This window comes from Cricetulus griseus, chromosome 4, assembly GCF_003668045.3.
Source record: "Cricetulus griseus strain 17A/GY chromosome 4, alternate assembly CriGri-PICRH-1.0, whole genome shotgun sequence".
Classification (NCBI taxonomy): domain Eukaryota; kingdom Metazoa; phylum Chordata; class Mammalia; order Rodentia; family Cricetidae; genus Cricetulus; species Cricetulus griseus.
This window is the reverse complement of record NC_048597.1, coordinates 115696572-115715899: the sequence shown is the minus strand read 5'-3', so window position 1 is coordinate 115715899 and position 19328 is coordinate 115696572. Positions and strand designations below refer to the sequence as shown.

Here is a 19328-nt window from a genome sequence, read left to right as displayed (position 1 = left end):
CAATCAGAAGTTAGCTGGTGGTGCTATGTTTTACAGCTCTGGGTGTGCTTTACGGACAAGTGCACAGCAAAGACTCGCAGAGCATAGCAACCGCCCTGGGAGGGCCTATGGTCCATAACAACCAGTTGACCAATCAACACAGGGCAAACCCTCCTATAAGATCTCTATACAGTGGCTTCGCAGTGTCTTTCCCTGCCATCAGCCATGGTGGGTGGATGAAAGGCCCGAGCTAACATGGGGTTAGCCTCTTGCAGTTTGCATCAAGCTTTCGACTCCACCTGGTGATTGGGGTTGCCGCAGTCCTGGGCAGAGATCCTGGGGGTCTGAGCCTCGGGGGTCTTTCAACCTCAAAAGAGTTAAGCGCAGACTCTGCGCCTCTGTTTCCAGTTCATGTGTGAGGAGGATGCACAGACTCTTCCTGGCTCAAGGATCCAAGAGAGTGGATTAGAGGAGTGGCCCTGGTGCCAGGTGGAGAGAGGTCCCAGGCACCTCAGGGTAGCCGAGGCCCCAGTGAACTGTTTGTCCCTTTGATTGCCAGCATCAGTGGAAGTAATAGGGTTCCCAGGTGTACCCCTCTGCCCTAGGCCCCCTCCAGATTCCAGACTAGACACCCGGAGCAGTGGTTGCCCTGTGTCCAGCTCAAGTACACAACACCCTCTGCTGGACATATCAGGAACAGCTAGGAATCACTGGGTTTTGGACATTTTAATATTATTATTAATTTCTAGTCAGCACACAAAATAGCTGGAGAAATAGCTCAGCAGCTAAAGGCACTTGGTGCTCTTTCTGAGGACCCAGGTTTGGATTCCAGCACCCACATGATGGCTCACCACCTTCCATAACTCCAGTTCCACACACATGATGAACAGACACACATACAGGCAAAATACTTACATGCATAAAATAAAAATAAATAACGCTTTAAAAGTCAGCACATAAAGTTATGGGTTTTGTTATGGCATTTTCATACATTATTTGAAAAGGTGAATTAAGGGGGAAAGTTTCAGGCACAGGATCCCAGTCTTTGCCATATTTGACCCCTGCCTCCTTTGAGGGGAGAGGGAAGGGTGGGAGTACAGAGGAGCCACTGTCTTTTTTAGTTTTGGTAGATGGGACCAAGACCACAGACCAAAACAGGCTATGTATATCTTCTTTTTTTCTTATCTATCCACACACTCACTCCTCCACTCATCCATCCACCCATCATCCACCCATCATCCATCCACCCATCATCCACCCATCATCCATTCACCCATCATCCACCCATCATCCACCCATCATCCACCCATCATCCATCCACCCATCCATCCACCCATCATCCATCCATTCATCCATCCATCCACAATTATTCCCCACTCAAGGGATTTGAGCACCAAGCCATGAAGAGAAGGGACAGAGTGCACAGCTCACAGTCCCTCTGTGTCACAAGGGGGAGCTTGGCTGTCACTTAGTCACAGTAACAAGTGGATATAGAATGAACTAGAGGGTCCAGAAAGTGCTGCCTGAGAGTCATAAAGCTTCTGACATGGAAGGAGACAGGAAGGACAGGGATGCACCAAAGGACAATGTCCCTGATGATATGCATAACCACATGAGCAAGAAAGAGCTGGGTCTCAGGGACCATCAGCGGTCATGTGTCCTTGCACACCCATGCCCCTGTTCTGCTTTAATAAAAACAACAGCAACACCACACACACACACACACACACACACACACACACACACACGGCTCATATAGCCCAGGCTAGCCATGAACTCCTATGTACACCAGGCTGGCCTCGAACTCTTAAACTCTTGATCTTCCTGTCACCACCTCCCAAATACTGAGGAATGGATGTACCTATCATGCCCAGCTTTCTTTCCAGTTTTGTTAAGTTTTTATTTTATTTATTTTTGTGGATGTGGGGTGAGGGGCATGCACATGCCACAGCGCACATTAGAAGGCTAGAGGACAAGCAGGAGTCAGTCAGCTTTCTCCTTCCACCGTGTGGCTCTCAGGGGTTGAACTCAGATCATCAGGTTTGGTGGCAAGTACGTTCACATGCTGAGCCGTCTCCCCAGCCCATGCTTTTTACCAAGTTCTCTAAAAGTGTGTGCTATATATTTCATGTATTTTTAATTACATTCAACTCAGAGAAAGACACATACACACACACACACAAAGAGAGAGAGAGAGAGAGAGAGAGAGAGAGAGAGAGAGAGGGAGAGAGAGAGAGAGAGATCCTGCTTGTGAAAGAAAATATGCAGTATTTGTCTTTCTGTATCTGTTTTACTTTGCTTAGCCTTATGATCTCTCTGCAAGTGGCACTCTTTTTGATGGCTAAATAATACTCCATTGTGTATCTAGACCCCTTTCTTTCTGCTTGCTATTATCCCTGTCCTTGCTGGCCAGGGCCTGACCTTCCTCCCTTCTCTGGATAGGTCCTCTTGCTGGAAGCAGCTGAGCAGTCTTCAGGCCCAGACAATGACCTGCCACCCCCGCAGAGTACCCCACCAACCTGGAATGAGGACTTCCTGCCAGATGCCATTCCCATTGCTCATCCAGGGCCCCGAAGGAGAAGACCCACAGGTCCAGCTGGTGAGCAGGGCCCACAGGGGAGGGATCCAGCCAGGGAATGAGGTCAGAGCTGGTGCCTAGAGCCTCCACACAGGCCACACCCTGGCCTCCTGGGTCTAATTTGCTCATGTGGTGTGTTGAAACTTGAACTAATTACAAAAAAAAAAAAAAAAACAAAAAAAACAAAAAAAACGTGGATTAAGCATAACATCAGAATTTCTCATTCTCCTTTAGAACAGTGAAAGACCTGGCCAGGACTGGGGGCATAGGTCTGTGATCCTAGGTACCTGGGAGGCTAAAACAGGAGGATTATAAGTTTAAGGTTGCCCTGAGCCAAGGAGTGAATTTAAGATCAGTCTGGGCAACTTAGCAAAACACTACCCTGTCTCAAAAAGTATAAAAAGGGCTAGGGGTGTGGCTCAGTGGTAGAGCCCCTGCCTAGAATCCCCCAGTGAGGGGCTGGGTGTGTGACTCAGAGGTAGAGCACTGCTCACTATGTGTGAGGTCCTGAGTTCATCCCCAAGGATGGCAATAAATAAAAACGAAGAAGAGAGACCTGGAAGCATTCAGCTTTTCCTAAGACACATGGGGCCCTATAGATTCATTCTGAGCTCTGTTGTCCAACTCCTAATCCTCCTGCTTCAGCCTTCTGGAATTGTGTGCTGGAATTGTAGGCCCGGGTCACCATCGCTGGCTCCTTGTCAAGAGCAAAAATAAAATGTCCTTTCTCTAGACCCTCCCTGGAGGCCCAGGCTTTGCAGTGGACTGCTGGATGGTGCTGTCAGTTGTAACCAACACAGTTGCATTTGTCAGTGTCTGCTTCTCCTAGTGTCGTTCCGGCTGCTTGATGAACTGCTTTGAAGTAAAAGCAGCTTAGGGACTGTAAGGGTTTACTTCCACTTACAGATCTGTCCATTATCGAGGGAAGTCAGGGAAGGAAGGTGAGCAAAAACCAGGAAGGAACTTTTGCTTGCTGGCTCACTTACCTAGCTTTCATACACAGACCAGGACCACCTCACAGTGCACTGGGGCCTCCTGCAACAACTGACCATCAAGACAACTCACCCACAGACTTGCCCCAGGCCAATCTTAACTGGCTTGTCAGGTGACTCAGGGATGTCAAGTTGACAATTAAAGTTAAATAGGACACCTGGCTGCAGGCTGTCTACTGTAGTGGTGGTGGTGTCTGTGTGGGGAGGGTGATTAACTAGAAGGTCAACAGGGTCACTATCTCCACTGTGTTAGTCACTAGATATTTTTGTAAGTTCGAGTGTGTGTGTGTGTGTGTGTGTGTGTGTGTGTGTGTGTGTGTGTGCGTGCGCGCGCGCTCCTGTCCCCACCCAAGGTCCATAGAAGGATGTCAGGTGTCCTTCTTTGTCGATCTCCACCTTATTCCCTTGAGACAGGATCTCTCACTGAACCTGGATCTAGGCTGGAGGCCCATAAGCCACCATGATCCTCTTGTCTTTGCCACCCCACTCCAATATTGCTGGGGTCACAGAAGCAGGCAGCCATGCCTGGCCAAGTGTCATTTCCAACCTTTTATCAAAGTGTGTGAACAGCAGAGTTACAGAGGTATCAACTAAAGCTCAGAGAAGTTAGGTCACCCAGTTTGCTGGTGATCCATAGCCCCAAAAGAGCCTGGGTTGCCAGAGCCCGGCTTGTATCAGTCCCACGCTACAGAGGCCAATTGCTCCGGACTGATGTCTTCGGTGCTGTAATCAGAGCCATCCGAATAGCCTCGGGTCCATACCTGAGTTGGGGGTGCATGGACCTGGGGAAACGGCATTAAGGACGAGACACAGGCATCTTGTCATTTCAGGAGAGCTCTCAGTCCACGCTGGAAACTGGAGTCTTCTGGTTTATTGGGGGGGGGGTGCAGAAGACATCTACCATCATGTATAAAGCTGATATCAAAAACTTCTTTTAACCCTAGCGGCACACCTAAACAGTCCCTGGGAGCATAAACAAAACCCTGAGAACAGGTGCAGGCACATCCAGGGCCTAGGTCTGTTGTTATGCAAACTAGGAGACCTTCCCCACTGAGGCCAAGCCATCCGATGGTAATTAGCTGGACATCTGAAAGACAATGAATGGGAGATTCGAGCTCCTGGGATAGAGTTTGAGGCCTGTATCTGAAATACCATAATTGATATTTTTCGGGCCCCGACACTGGGTACATGCTTTGCTCCCCTCTTTCTCCTCTCCAAGAGAAACTCAGGATTCCTCTATGAGTCCATTTATCCCACGTCCCCAAGGACACAGGCTCCAACCTACTTCTTGGGTTGCCTCAAAAAACTCACTGATGCTCTTGGCTGGAACATTATCAGAGAACGTGAAGTTCCAGCAATGGCCAGCAGGTGGCAGACACACCCCACTAATGGTGACTCCTGGGTTTCCTGCCTCCCAGGCCTGGGGAATTGCCCAGCAAGAGGTACTTTTCAGAACACCCCTGCCCCCATGGGGTCCAACTCTTCTTCACATACTAGGGTCACATGCAATTTAAATGCCAAGATTCATGCACAGTCCTCAGTTGACTTAACTGTGAGACAAATTTCCACTATGTCACCAGACGGTCCTTGAACTTCTGATCTTCTTGCCTCAGCTTCTTCTTCTTCTTCTTCTTCTTCTTCTTCTTCTTCTTCTTCTTCTTCTTCTTCTTCTTCTTCTTCTTCTTCTTCTTCTTCTTCTTCTGTTTTTCGAGACAGGGTTTCTCTGTGTAGCTTTGGAGCCTGTCCTGGCACTCGCTCTGTAGACCAGGCTGGCCTCGAACTCACAGAGATCCACCTGCCCTGCCTCCCAAGTGCTGGGATTAAAGGCCTGCACCACCAACGCCTGGCTTTGCCTCAGTTTCTTGAGTGCTGGGGATAACTGGACCTGTGCTAAGGTTGTTCTCAGGCCTCTCAAACATTTCAGGGGGATAGTGGTTCAAGGGGGGCGAACTGACCCTGCAGACCTGAGCTTGGGCTCAGCTGCCACATGTACTGGACCTTAAGCAAGAAGACAGCAGGAAGAAAGAATTAGAAGTGAGAAAGCAAGCTACAGCCTGACTCTGTGGCCTGGAGCAGGAGTCCGTTGTAAGAACCCCTGGAAGCTCAGGCCTCCAGAATCTTTTCCCAGGACCGAGACCACCCCAATCACCATGAGGAAGCAGAAACTTGATGCAAACAGCAAGAGGCTTTAATGAAAGGTGGACGTTTGTACAAACGGGCTCTCTCAGCATGCAGGCTAGAGAGCAGCCCCATCCCCCAGGCACAGGCATTTTTAAAGGCAAAAACCACATGCTTAGGAGGGGTGTGACCAGAGTCATGGGTTCCTAGGAGGCCCTTTGTCTTGAGGAGAGGTCTGGGAATCAGATGGCCTCCTGACCCACCAGTTGTAAAACCTGCGGACCTCAGGATATGCTTATCTTGCTTGAGCAAATGGTAGCTATCTCTTTGTTTCATAGGGACCCTTAATTGTTAATTATTGATACATTGGCCAGTGGGGCAATCTGTTTCCTTCATGAGCCCCTCGGGGAAGGTGGCCATCTGGGAATTCTTGGTACCCAGTTATCTTATGGCCTTGTAAGCTGGTAAATTCCAGGCCCTAAGTCATAGTAGTGGCCTTAGTTTCTGGGTTAGGCTGCCCTACATTCAGTTTGGAGAGTTTCCTTATCTGGGCTATATTTCTTTGCTAATTTTTGAGTCTTTCATTGTGCATCCCTGCTGCTCATTTTACTCATGTGTTCATAAAAGGGGATAACAAACGTAGATATTGGGATCACAGAAGGGAAAGATAGTTTGTCAACTCTAATGGCTGGTACACCCGGGTGGCTGGGGTGTGGATAGTTCTAGGCACCTATCTAGAACCCACCCAGTGAGGGGCTGGGGTGTGGCTCAGTGGTAGAGACCCTGCATAGAATCCCCCAGTGAGGGGCTGGGGTGTGGCTCAGTGGCAGAGCCCCTGCCTAGAATCCCCCAGAGAGGGGCTGGGGTGTGGATAGTGGTAGAGACCCTACCATCAGCTCATCTGAGCACATAGTCTATGTGACCAGAATTGGAGCTTCTACAGCACCTGATTGCACAGGGTTCTCCCGTTATTCTCTCCCCCAGGACCTCCAGGACAGATGGGACCACCAGGACCTGCAGGGCCCCCAGGCTCCAAAGGTGACCGGGGCCAGACAGGAGAAAAGGGCCCAGTGGGACCTCCAGGTAAGGAACCCTTGTCCCCTGGATTGAAGAGAATGGTTTACTTTGTACCTGAGCAAGGGTGACATTCCATGCACCCCAATCTTGCTTGTTAGCTCCAAATTTATTACATCTCTTCTCACCCTCCTCCCCTCCCCAGTCTTAGGGGTGCTGCAAGACAAGAGTCTACAGGGACCTTTGGGGTGGGTGGGGTGGGGCTGCTAAAGCCCATGGATTTGTTCCAAGCACCCGAAACACCTACCAGAAATCCCCTGATCCCCTGTGTGCTGGAGAGCACCAAGGCCCACTCAGGACTGGCCCTGGCGCTCAACTCCTCCTGAGTCTTGATTCCACTTCTTCTAATGCCATCATGTCCATCCTCTGATGTCCCGGTGTCCCCTCTGTACTACACCCGAAGGGGAAACCTTCTCATTTAACTTGCCAGGGATAATTACTAAACCCTCTCACTAAACCCTCCATGGGTCCAGCCAGACACCTATCATGAGTGCCCAAATGACCCTGGCCAGTCCTCTCCCCCTCCAGGCCTCAGTTTCCCCATCTGTAACATCACTACTGTCAGTCTCACTAAATCCTTTGCTCTCCATTGTAGGTCTCTTGGGACCACCAGGGCCACGTGGGCTTCCTGGAGAAATGGGACGCCCTGGTCCCCCAGGCCCTCCTGGACCAGCAGGCAGTCCCAGCCTCTTGCCAAACAGTCCCCAAGGTGTCCTCTATTCCCTGCAGCCATCTACAGATAAGGAGAGTGAGTGCTGGGCCCTGGGATGGGAGGGCCTGGGTGACCCAAGCTGTCTCGGGGCTGGGGGTGGGGGTGGGGTGGGGGGTGGACTAGCTTTCCCCTAGGGATCCCAGAGAAGCCAAGAGCCCACCAGTGGTAGGGATGGAGACTGAAACACACAATCCCTGAATGCTGTAGGAAGAAGTGGGCTTGTCCCCAAGGCAGGATGGGGACTTCAGAAGGTGCTGGGTGGGGCAGAAGCCAGCTCTGACTTCATCTGTAGTCTGGGCTTCTTTGAAGAAATGTCCCTAGTTAGGGAGAAGGCAGATGGTGCTGAGGAGTGAGCACCTTAATGATCACTGAAACAGACCCCTAAGCCATGAGGAGCCCAACAGAGGATCCACCCTGGTGTGTATACATGGACATGCACAAGTGTGTGTATGCGTGTGTGCATGTATATATGTGTGCATGTATGTGTGTGCGTGTGTGCACGTGTGTGTGCGCATGTGTGTAATGTATGTGTGTATGCGTGTGTGTGCATGATGTATGTGTGTGTGTGTATGTGTGTGTGTGCGCATGTGCATGCGTGCGTGTGTGTTTGTGCAGGTGTGACCCTGTGTATGTAAAGGCCAAAGTTGACCTGTGTGTCTTCTATTGTCGCTTTCCCCCTCATTATTTGAGAAAGGGTCTTCCACTGAACCTGGAGCTTGCTGACTGAGCGGCCAGCAAGCCTGGTGTTTCCAGGCCCCGGTGCTGGGCTTGCACTACCACTCCCAGCTTTTATGCTGGGGATTCAAACTCAGGTCTTCATGTTTGATGAAGTGCTCTAACCACTTCATGTGATGAGTGCTCTAACCACTGATCCACCTCCCCACCTCTTAGCCTGACTACTTCTGAGTAGTAAATGCAGGGTGTCCATCCGCACACAGGGTGAGGGTGCTGGAATCAGCTCTGGGGAGCCCACTGGCACCTCAAACTCAGCCTCCAGACTAGCCACCTCCACCCCACCTGCTTTCTAATCATGTGACTCTTTCTGCAGATGGAGACACCCAGCTGAACCCTGCTGTGGTTGACACAGTGCTGACTGGTGTCCCAGGTCCCCGGGGTCCCCCTGGTCCCCCTGGTGAGTAGATTGAAGATTTCTTCTTTGGCTTGTCCTGAGCACAAAGGTCTATTGCCCTACTTTGTTTGTTTGTTTGTTTGTTTGTTTGTTTGTTTGTTTGTTTGAGATGGGGTAGTATGTAGCCCAGGATGGCCTCCCATTCACTATGTGGCCAAGGATAACCTTTGACTTCTGATCCTCCTGCCTCCAGCCCCCAAGTTCTGGGATTGCACAAGTGCCCCCACTATACCTGGTTTATGCAATGCTAGGACCACCCAGTCATGTACTCTACCTAGGGTCTTGGGGAAACTGAAGGCCAGTTGGGCAGTCTATGGTCTCCAGTTGAATATGCTCCCGCCCCCCCCCCAGACAATTGGACACATCAGTCCTGAACAAATCTATTAGAACAGGACAGATGTCTGAATGAAGTGGTCCCAGGCTGTCTTTGGGTGCACCAGGGTCCATGCAAGCTCAGACCAGGGACAGACAGGGCAGCAGAGGGAATCGAGGACCTTGGGGTGGGGTATGGCACACACACACACAGTAGGCAGCAAAGTCAAGATCTCTATGGGAAAAGAGAGACTGCGTGTTTCCCACCCTTCACAGACTCTCTGTGTACACATAGGCAAACATGTCATGCCCCAAGGATTCCATAAGTGAACAGACAAGCCATGTAGGTGGCCACTGGCTCACTGCTCACCTCTGTCTGGGGACAGGGGCTATGGCTCAGTGATGGGATGGTGGTGTGGCTCAGTGGTAGAGTCACTGCACAAGGATCTACATTCCCTCCCCACTCTTTGGTAGAATGGAGGAAAGCCATGGTGACAGACGGATCTGGAAAGGAGATGAATGGAGTTTATACAGAAGGTTATATTTGAGAGACTGAGGCAGCAGATTCATGGGGTACTAAGGACTTCTGGGTGACATGCCACATCCCTGGCATGCTTGGGATACAGGGATGGTGCTTGTTTATAACTAGACTGAGGTCTACATCTGAGCGTGACCACACTGGCGCACTCTGGGAAGGGCTCCATGAGGCTTGGGAAGTGCAAGTCTGTGCAGGGAAGTGGGTTGGAAGCCTGGTCCTTGAAACAGGCAGGGGACCCATGATGGCCATAAGCAGGGGCTGGCCACATCAAAGACATACGGGCCAGTGCTGCCTAAGAGAATTGGGGAGGAATTGATGGGAAGAGACAGCAGCAGTGGAGCTTTCCAGAAGTAGGTATCTGTGGGGTGAGGATGAAAAGGGCCTGACTGGGGACCTGCGAGTGTTGTAGTTTCTATCTGGTTGCTGAGACAAGCGCCATGGCCAAAAGCAGCTTAGGAAAGGACAAGGTTTGTTTCAGTTTACAAGTCACAGTCTGCCATTGAAGGAAGCCAGGGCAGGAACCCGAGGTGGCAACCATGGAGGATTCCTACTTGTTGGGCTCACTCACAGGTTCAGGCTTGTACAGCCAGGGCCACCTCCCTAGGGGGTGGTGCTGCTCACAGTGGGCTTGGCTCTCCTGCATCAAATAACAATAAAGACAATCTCCTAGACATGCCCATACATCATTCTAATCTGGGCAGTCACTCAACTGGGGCATCTCCCTCTCAGATGGCTCTAGACTGTCAAGTTAATAGTTAAGTCTCTCCTGAGTGGAGGAACCTTCAGAGATCCCAACACAGTATTTCAAATGTGTGATTTGGATGGACTTGGTAACCAAGGCAAATGGATGGGGGTGTCAGAGGGCCTGGTTCTAGGTTTCCAAATTGGCAGGAGACTGGCAGGCTGGGCTGGGACATTGTGGATTAGCTCCCTGCTCAGTCTCCATGTCTTGGGGTTGGGGGTGGCCATGTGGATTAGGAATGGCAGGAGATGGGTGGATGGAAGTGGGCCTCTGAGATTTGAGGGTCTGGGGAGTCTGTGTCTTCTATGATATTCATTCACCAAACTTTCATTTGCTACCAGTGGGGCAAGACCCAGGGCAAGGTCAGGATGCTGGGAATATCCCTGTTCAGATCTGATGGGGGAGCGGTGAACTTTTCTGGTCTCAATTGTTCATCAATGACTCTACCCACAGGTCCTCCAGGACCACATGGTCCTCCAGGACCTCCAGGAGCACCTGGATCCCAGGTAAGGACTCGGCCATTTCTAGTGTGGTATAGGGAGTAGTTTGTGGTGTCAATGTCCCAGTTAGTACCACTCCCATTTTTTTTTATGAGCTGAGTCACAGAAAGCTTAGATTTTGCTGGAAGCCACATAGACATTCTCAGCAGGTCACCCAGTGATACTTGAACCCCTGTTGGAGAGGAAGCAAAGTCCTAAGCCTGACTGGGAAGTCCAAAGCTTTAGGATTGCTCTGGCTGTCCAGCAATGTGGTCCATCAGTTTAGAGAGAGGGAAGTGCAGGGGACTCTTCCACTCTTCCTCGATCTAGGGACAAGGCTGGTAGTGAAAGGAGAGTTGGATGTGAGGCTAGGTGAAGTGTCTGGGTCTTGTCTGTGGACTTCTGTGAAGGTTTGTGTCATATAGATGTAACTGACTGAGATGGGAGTAATCTATCATGCTATTGTTTGCATTTCTAGAAGGTCACCCTGGCTCACTGTATGAGGGCAGGAGCTAGGATTCCACTTTGGTGACAGGTTTGAGGAGTGCTTTGTGAACAGCTGAGCATCAGGAGACAGCTGCTGCATATGTAAGCCCTGGGCTTAGCACATAAAAAACACCTGCCTAGATTAGCACGTATAAGACTATCTCCTGTCTCAGTCACTTGTAGGTTTTCCCACCCAAGTGCTAAGTCATGTTTCCCTCCTCTACATGACACCCACATTTGATATTGCTTCACTGTACAAGAGGTTAGACCAAAGTTTTGCCCAAGGCTCGCCCAAGGCTCAGTATCAGACTTCTGCTGTGGGTGGAGTTGCAGACCCAGTCAGGCCCCAAGTTTGAACTTCCAGCTTCCTCTTCTCCTGAGACCCAGAATGGGTGGGCTAGAGGCAGAAAACATCAAGGGCAGGAGAGCCCCACTGGCCTTTTTCTTTCCAGGGACTGGTGGATGAGCCGGTTGTGGCAAGGGCATCTGTAAGTATGGGCTGAGCCAATGGGCTGGGCACTGGGAAATTGGGAGCCATGCCTGTGCTCAGCCCTATAGTGTCCCCAAACACAGGCTTGTCTACCCCAGCTAGGAGGATTGGAAGGCAGGAACCGGGTACAGCCTGAGCTGCCCCAACAGAAAAGGGGTGACCTGGAGGTCACCTGTGACCCCTGCCAGGGAGTGTGGCAAGAGAGGAAATGACCTCAAGTTGGGGCTTGTCCTGGGAAGGTCTAGTCACAGCTTACCTTGGTTAATGTACCAAGACATTTGGAGTTTTCTATTAAAACTGTGTAGCCTAGAGCCATATATTCATACTCTGTATGACCAGGACGGTCTCTTTGGTTCTCTAGACCTCTCAAAGTCTGGCTTTCAGACATCTGGCCTCCATGACCCTTCTCTTACACAAGAATTTATGGGTCTCAGCCCAGTCTCCAAGACCAAAGAAGTCAATACTTCATGTTCAAACCTGTATCAGGGTCAGGGGGTGGAGGATGGATCTCTTAATAATACCTACTGTGTGCTGGTACAGTGGGGGCAGCCTTTGTCATGTATTTAAGCCTCACAATCTCCTATCCAGACTATGTTTTATTATACTGATTTATCGGAACTGGCAGCTGAGGCTCACAGAGAATAAATAATTTCCCCCAAATCACACAGCTACACAATAGTAGCTGGAATTTTGAATTCAGGAGTGTCAGCCTCCAAAGTTTGCTTCCTCCTTAGCCTCTGTCTAGTAAAAAAATGGCAGCAACAGCTTTTACAATACTTCTAGAACCCAGGCTAGTTTAAGCTCCTGCTCAATATTGGTCTACTCCATCTCCTTCATAGAAGCAAGATAGGCATTATTATTAATCACCTTTTAGAGGTGAGCAATGGAGGCACAGAGAGGTTAAGCAACCATCTTAAGGTCACAAAACAATCATTGGCCATGTACATGCTATGCTATGAGGCTGATCTTACTGACCAGACAGAGAAACAGAGACCAGAGATGAAGACAACTTAATGAATACTCACAAGAACTGACACATGAGTTCCTCAAATTCCAAGCCCAAGTCCCCCATTTCAGGAGCAATTCTTAAGGTGACCTACACACCTCTCTATGATAGGCTGCACAAGCAATGTCCTGGTGTATGCCCACCCATCCTCCCTTGTCTCACCCCAGACCCATTTGCGTTCGGTCTCTGCATGTCCCCGTGGGTGGAGGGCACCCACCCAATATCTTAACCATGAGACTTGCTTCCTAGGGTGAGCCTGCTGTGAAGGGGGAAGGAGAGGACAAGGCCACCACCGCAGAGGTAACTATGCCTGTTGGCAATGCCTCCTATTGTAAGCAGAATTTTCTGTCCCACCAGCCAACTCCCAAATAACCACACAGAAATTTATTAGTTATAAATGCTCAGTTGATAGCTTAGGTTTGTCATTAGCTTAGATTAACCCATATTTCTTATCCACGCTCTACCATGTGGCAGTACCTTTTTTCAGCATGGCATGTTCATCTTTCTTCTCCCCAATCTCATTACAACTCCACCCTTCTTCATCCCTGTGTTCTCTCGGTCTGGCTCTCCCGCCTAACCGCTTCCTGCCTAGCCATTGGTCAGTTGGCTCTTTATTAAACCAACGCAAGCAACACATCTTCACGGTGTACAGAAGGATTATTCCACAGCATCCTGTACTAGAGGCAAAAGCTGGGCACCCCGAGGCCAGCCCTGAACTCAGTACTGGCTGTTGAGGACATGTCCCTCGTTGTCCTCAAGTAGTTCCCAGCTCAACAAGGTGACAGTGTGAATACTCTTGCTACTGTGGGCATGCCACAGCTGGGGCAACTGACCCTGGGATCTGGGATGGGAGGAACAGTCTCAGGAGTGTCTGGTGGGGGACCACAACCCTATGGAGAAGACACTGCCCCTTATCAAGCCTCAAGTTACAAAGAGCAGCCACCACACTGACGTGGTGACATGGGCTGGTGGCTGCCACACATAACAGGTGGCGGAAGGGGCTTCAACTTCAAAGCCTAGTGAGGGAGGCTGGGATCGAGAAAAGACTGTGGCAAGGACAAGAGCTTCGATGTTGAGGAACAGGAACCAGGGTGTCGTGGTCCTCGGGGGAAGCCGTAGAAGCAGGGCTGGGGATGTGGCTCAGTTGGTAGAGTACGTGTGTTCTGCACGCATGAAGTTCAAGGTTGTCTTCAGCCCAGCACGGAGGATCTGAGACCTTGGGAGGTTAGGGTAGAGTGGGGTGTGGATAAAAAACAAACAAATGCCAACAACAGAGATAGTCTGGGAATGGAAGTGCCTGCTGAGGGCTTCCTGGGAGGGGTGAGTTGGAAGATGGGAAGCAGGGGGGAAGGAGGCCTGGGCTGAAGGGGTGAGGCTGAGCCAGGCATACCTGGGTAGCAGATTTGGGAAATTGTTGCTGTACTTAAGGAAAGGGAGATTCTGGTGCTCAGGAGGCTGAGACAGGAAGAGCACAGGTTCAAGGCTAGCCTGGTCTACATAATGAGACCCTGCCTAAAACAACAACCACAAAAAAGCACATGAGGAAGGGAAGGAAATAAGATGAGAGAGGAAAAGGCAGAGAGACAGGAGAAGGGGGAAGAGGAGACAAGGAGAGGCAAGGGGCAGGATGGGGAGAAAAGAAAGGGAAAGAGAGAGGGGAAGGAAGGGGAGGGAGGAGAGGTGAGAGGGGACAGAAAGAAGGACAGCTTGTCTGGGCCACTGATAGAGAGACCCTGAAGACCCCTGCTGGGCACCCAGAGCCCCTTCCCCAGCTAGGAGGCATGGACCCTGCACACAGCTGCCTTCTGTCTCCTCCTGGGGGCTTCACTTCTTATCACCTAGTGAACTCGCTTTGACTCCCTTTGACTCTGGGGGAACAGCAGATCCGCCACATTCCACAGGTAGTAACCCACATCCACCCTGACTCCAGCTCAGGGGTGACAGCCTTTCCCCTCAGCCACCTTGTTTGCCTTTGCCTTGATGTCTGTCTTCTCAAAGGTCAGCAGCTTAGCTTGGTGCAGTCAGGGATCTCCATACATGAAGCCACGTGGAATGAAGGTTCTGGAAATGGAGGCTTGGCTATATCTAGTCTTTTTCTGGCTTGGCTCAGCCTATTCCACACAGATGATAATGGCTAGTGCTCTTAGGTAGACAGCCCAGGCAGGTGCAGATCGATTTCTCTACCTGCGGGCCCTGAGTTGAGTGCTCTGACCTCTTGTTGTTTTCTGGAAGGTGGACATCCTAGTCAGGGTTCTATTGCTTTGATAAACACTGTGACTAAAGTAACTTGGGGCGGGGGTGGGGTGGGGGTGGGGTGTTTCATTTGGATTCAGGTTACAGCCCATCGCCAGGGAAGCCAAAGCTTGTGAGAGTTCTTCATATATCCCGGGTTAAAACAATCCAATAGTGTGTCCAATATTTGCAAATGTTTTCTCCCATTTTATGAGTGAGTTTTCATTCTAATAACATCCTTCATTGTGTGAAAAAAAAAGTCTCATTTAAGGCTTGTTCTCCGTCATTGTTTGTATTTTAAGTACAACATCAAAGAAACCATCACCTAATCCAAGATTACAATTACTGACACCTACATTTCCTTCTAAAGGCTTTATGATTTTGGCTCTTACATTTAGGTGCATGACCTTTCTGAGATACTCTTTTATGTGGTGGGAAGTAGGGGGTCTGTTGGAGCTTGATCTGTGTCTCTCAAGAACATATGATGACTCAGGGCTGGAAAGAAGGCTCAGCGGTTAAGAGTACACGCTGCCCTCCTCAGTTTGTTTCCTATTGCTGCGATAAGCACCATGACCAAAAGCAACATGGAGAGGAAAGGGTTATTCCAGCTTACAGGTTACAGTCCATTATCAGGGGAAGTCAAGGCAGAGACTCAAGGCAGGAGCTCTGAGGCAGAAACTGAAGCAGAAACCGTGGAGGAATGCTGTTTGCTGGCTTGCTCCCATGGATTCCTCAGCTGGCTCTCTGATAAAATCCAGGACCACGTGCCCAGGGATGGCACTGCCCACAGTGGGCTCTACCCTTCCACATCAGTCATCAATCATTAATCAAGAAAATGTCCCACGGACTGGCCCACAAACCAATCTGATGGAGGCATTGTCTCAATAGAGGCTACTCTTTCCAGATAATTCTGTTCTGTGTCGAAGTGACAAACAAAATCATCACAGGGCATGCTGGGAAGGAGCCTTTGGGAGATCATGGTAGGAGAAACCCTTAAGCTCGAGCCCATCGGGTCAGCACAGCCCGTGCTGTATATAATTGTGGGGATGCTGAGTGACTGGGTTTTGAGTTGCCCATTGGTGAACCGCGTTTGGAACACCGGTGGTGCAGTGCCAGTGCTCGGCTCTGATGTCTCTAGTGGTGTGGACATTGCGGAAGAGGCGGGGCTTGAGAGATGGCCACTGTTTCTGCGCATGCACCTGTCCCACCCCAGCCTGACTGAGACCCTGACCTTGGCTTTTCATCCACACCAGGGTGAGGGTGTGCAGCAGCTTCGAGAGGCCCTGAAGATCCTGGCAGAGAGGGTCCTCATCCTGGAACACATGATTGGGGTCCACGGTGAGTAACGACTAGGCCTCCCACTTTCCCACGACCTGTTGACCTATGGGGGCTGCTAAAGCTGTGCGGGCCCCTGCTTCGGGGACTCCCCCATGTTACTGTCAGATGGCCCACACTAAACTCCTCTGATTCTGACCCTCGTCTGCTCAAGGACATTCAGTATCAAAGCCCCACTCCCGGGCATTGCAGGGGATGACCGGCCACACCCAGACAAGCCAGGCTGCTCCACCTCTGTGTCTTGCTCCAGCCAGTCCCTCCCCGTGCTGATCCCTGTCCACATCGGAATGTGCTCCTTGGTGAAGCTGTCCTGAGCCTCCTCTTTGTCCTTATCTTCCTTGTCATCACGGAAGGAGTTTTCCCTGAGTCTTCCTGATACACCGGGGACGCCTTATATACATTGGGGGTGGCCGGGGCTTCTGTAGGGTCTGCAGCTCAGGCCACTTGATATTGGTTAAAGAAGGAGTGGGCAGGTGCAGAGATGCACAGTGATGGAGGGAGAAAAATGGGAGGGTGACTCGGTGGATGAATGAATGGGAGAATAGGTAAGTCGATGAACGGATGAATAAGGGAATGGATGGATGGATGGATGGATGGATGGATGGATGGGGGAAGGAGTAGGTAGTGGATGAACGAATGAAAGAAGGGGAAATGAATGAATGGCAAAGTGAATGAATGGTGGCGTGAGTGCACAGGTGCGTGAATGGAAAAAGAAGAAGAATGAATGGGAAAACTGAATGGGGATGTGTGTGTGTGAATGATGAGCAAATTAATAGGCAAAGGAACATTGTGCTGCTGAATGAATAAGTCAGTGCATTTTTAGTGAATGAAGAGGGGCAAAGCCTGCTTGCCTCCTCTCACTGGACATGCCCGGGCTCTGGGAGCAGAGGCCATTGGGTACACTGAGGCTGTCTTGAGCAACCCTTCTTCCCTCCTTCCAGATCCCCTAGCCTCCCCGGAAGGAGGCTCTGGGCAGGACGCGGCCCTGAGAGCCAATCTGAAGATGAAGAGGGGAGGCCCTCAAACTGATGGCATCCTGGCTGCCCTGCTGGGCCCTGACTCTGCACACAAGAGTGCAGACCAAGTTGGCAACGGGAAGTAGGAGTCCCTCTGCCCAGAACAAGCCCAGCCCGGGGCACAACAGCTGCTGCTGAAGACTCCTGAAGACGCCCCATCAGTGGGACTGGGCATCAGGCAGGGACGATTGTAAAAGACATTGGGAGCCTGGGGTCCTTGGGGACACATTGTGCCTCCAAGGGGCAAAGCCCAGAGCAGACTAGCACCCCAACGGAACCCTTCTTTTGGCCTTGTCCCCTACCTCCCATTCCCGGCTGGAGACGGGGTCTGGGTGGGCTCGTGGCAGGCGGGAGAATAATCACAATTCTCGATGGCCAAGCCCCTGCTACATTAGGGGCCAGGACCAGCTAAGGTGCTTTCCCTATATTGTCTCATTTAACCCTTAAAAGGTAGGTCTGTGATCCCCATCCCCACTCAGCCTGGGGACAGGTGTGTGGATATCCGTGTGTCGGGGGAGGAGGTGGGTTTGGTATTCTAACCCAGCCTGAAACCAGTTGCTGAAAACATGACTTACAAGTCTTGCTAGTTTCTTCCCCTCCCCATGAGGTGTGTAGACCAGAGGACTCCAGAGGCAGCCAGGCTGCTGGAAGGCAGGGCCGCCTGAGAAGACATAGGGTACTACAGGACTTTGGACCTGCCTCTGGTCTCTTCCTAGGGCTGGGAACAGGGAGAGCTTCCACATGGGACTTGGGGACCATGAGGTAGGGTCTTTGGGGATGAGAGAAGCAAAGGCTTTTGAATCTGATTGGCAGTGCTCCCTACTGTCTCGCAGTCTTGCTGAGCCCACTGGCCCTCACCCGTTCTCCGCCATGGAGAAGGAGGAAACATTTAATGGGACTATCCATCCAGACTGACTGTCACTGTCAGTCTTTTGTGGAAATCTCTGGATTTGAAGCTTTGGCTTTGATGGGACAACCAAGTCCATGTCCCCTTGACAGAGAATCAAACTGCCTGTGTCTTAGGCTTGCTGGAGGCCATGCCCCACACCTTGGGGCTGGGGTCCACAGCAGAGCTGATCCACAGCTCTGAAGGCCTCTCTGGCTGGTGCTTAGCCTCTTATGACCCGCCTGCCCTGGTGCCCCTCCCACCAGGCCACAACCCTTACACTCAAAGAGCAGAAAGGCCTGGTACCACCCTTGGGTGTGTCTCCCTGTCTGGCAGAGTGGCCATCCCTAAAGCTTTTGGTGCTGACACAAGGCTGTGACCTTGTTCCCCTGGGCCCTGTTGACCGTTCCTGGCTGTCTTTACCACGAGGTGATCTGAGACCTATGATGCTATTTCAAATAAAGGTGCTCTCCCCACTGTGCCCTTCTGTGACTTGGCAGCTGTCGGGGAGGCTGGACCTGCACCTGGCTAATTCATGCTAATTCTCTGTCTAGCTTTGGGGTTACTTTAAGGTTTCTGAGGTGAGAGAACCCAAGAAGCAGCTAGGATGGGGAAAGGTACCCCTCAGAAGCTGCTGCTTCGAGTAGTTGGGATGGCTTGGTAGGTAAAATCAATTGCCACCAAGCCTGGTGACTTGAGTGCAATCCCCGGAACCCATGTATCAGGAGAGAACCAACTTCTGCGAGTTGTCCTCTGACCTATAAGTGTGCACTCCTCCACACAAATGAATAAATATATGTATTTTTAAGATGGGGCTGGAGAGATGGCTCCGCAGCTCAGAAGGCTTTCTGTTCTTGCAAGAGGATCCAAGGTCCATGTGTGGCACCCATGTTGGGCAGCTCACAACCATCTGAAACTTCAGCTCCAGGGTATCCAGTGCCCTCTTCTGGCCTCTGCAGCTCTCCACACACATGTGCACATACACACACTCAGACACGCATGTATATACATAGATAAAAACAAAATAATTTAAAAAGGAGTGGTTGCCCACTCTTTCCAGCAAGGCTGAATTTGAACTAAGCTGAGGCTCCAGCCTTGCAAGGAAGGGAGTTATAGCTTTGTTTTTGTTTTCTGAGATAAGATTTCACTATGAAGACCTGGCTGACCAGAATCTCACTGTGTAGATCAGACTGGCTTTGAACTCACAGACTTCCCCCTGCCTCT

General features: G+C 50.8%; 1 protein-coding gene across 3 annotated transcripts in view; it reads left to right on the top strand.

Moving 5' to 3' along the window:
* Col26a1 (collagen type XXVI alpha 1 chain) overlaps nucleotides 1–18627 on the top strand; it is a 127060-nt gene extending 108433 nt beyond the window's left edge. Inside the window, exons 5-13 of one of the 3 annotated variants that reach the window (XM_035443398.1) lie at nucleotides 2422–2578; nucleotides 6652–6750; nucleotides 7337–7489; nucleotides 8502–8585; nucleotides 10628–10680; nucleotides 11592–11627; nucleotides 12885–12935; nucleotides 16121–16205; nucleotides 17144–18627. In XM_035443398.1, coding sequence (XP_035299289.1) covers nucleotides 2422–2578; nucleotides 6652–6750; nucleotides 7337–7489; nucleotides 8502–8585; nucleotides 10628–10680; nucleotides 11592–11627; nucleotides 12885–12935; nucleotides 16121–16205; nucleotides 17144–17304 — 879 coding nt within the window. In that variant the 3' untranslated portion in view covers nucleotides 17305–18627. The remainder of the gene's footprint in view (nucleotides 1–2421; nucleotides 2579–6651; nucleotides 6751–7336; nucleotides 7490–8501; nucleotides 8586–10627; nucleotides 10681–11591; nucleotides 11628–12884; nucleotides 12936–16120; nucleotides 16206–17143) is intronic. The other 2 variants (XM_027416213.2, XM_035443399.1) reach the window with 2 other exon arrangements.
* Nucleotides 18628–19328: the final 701 nt, after the last annotated feature.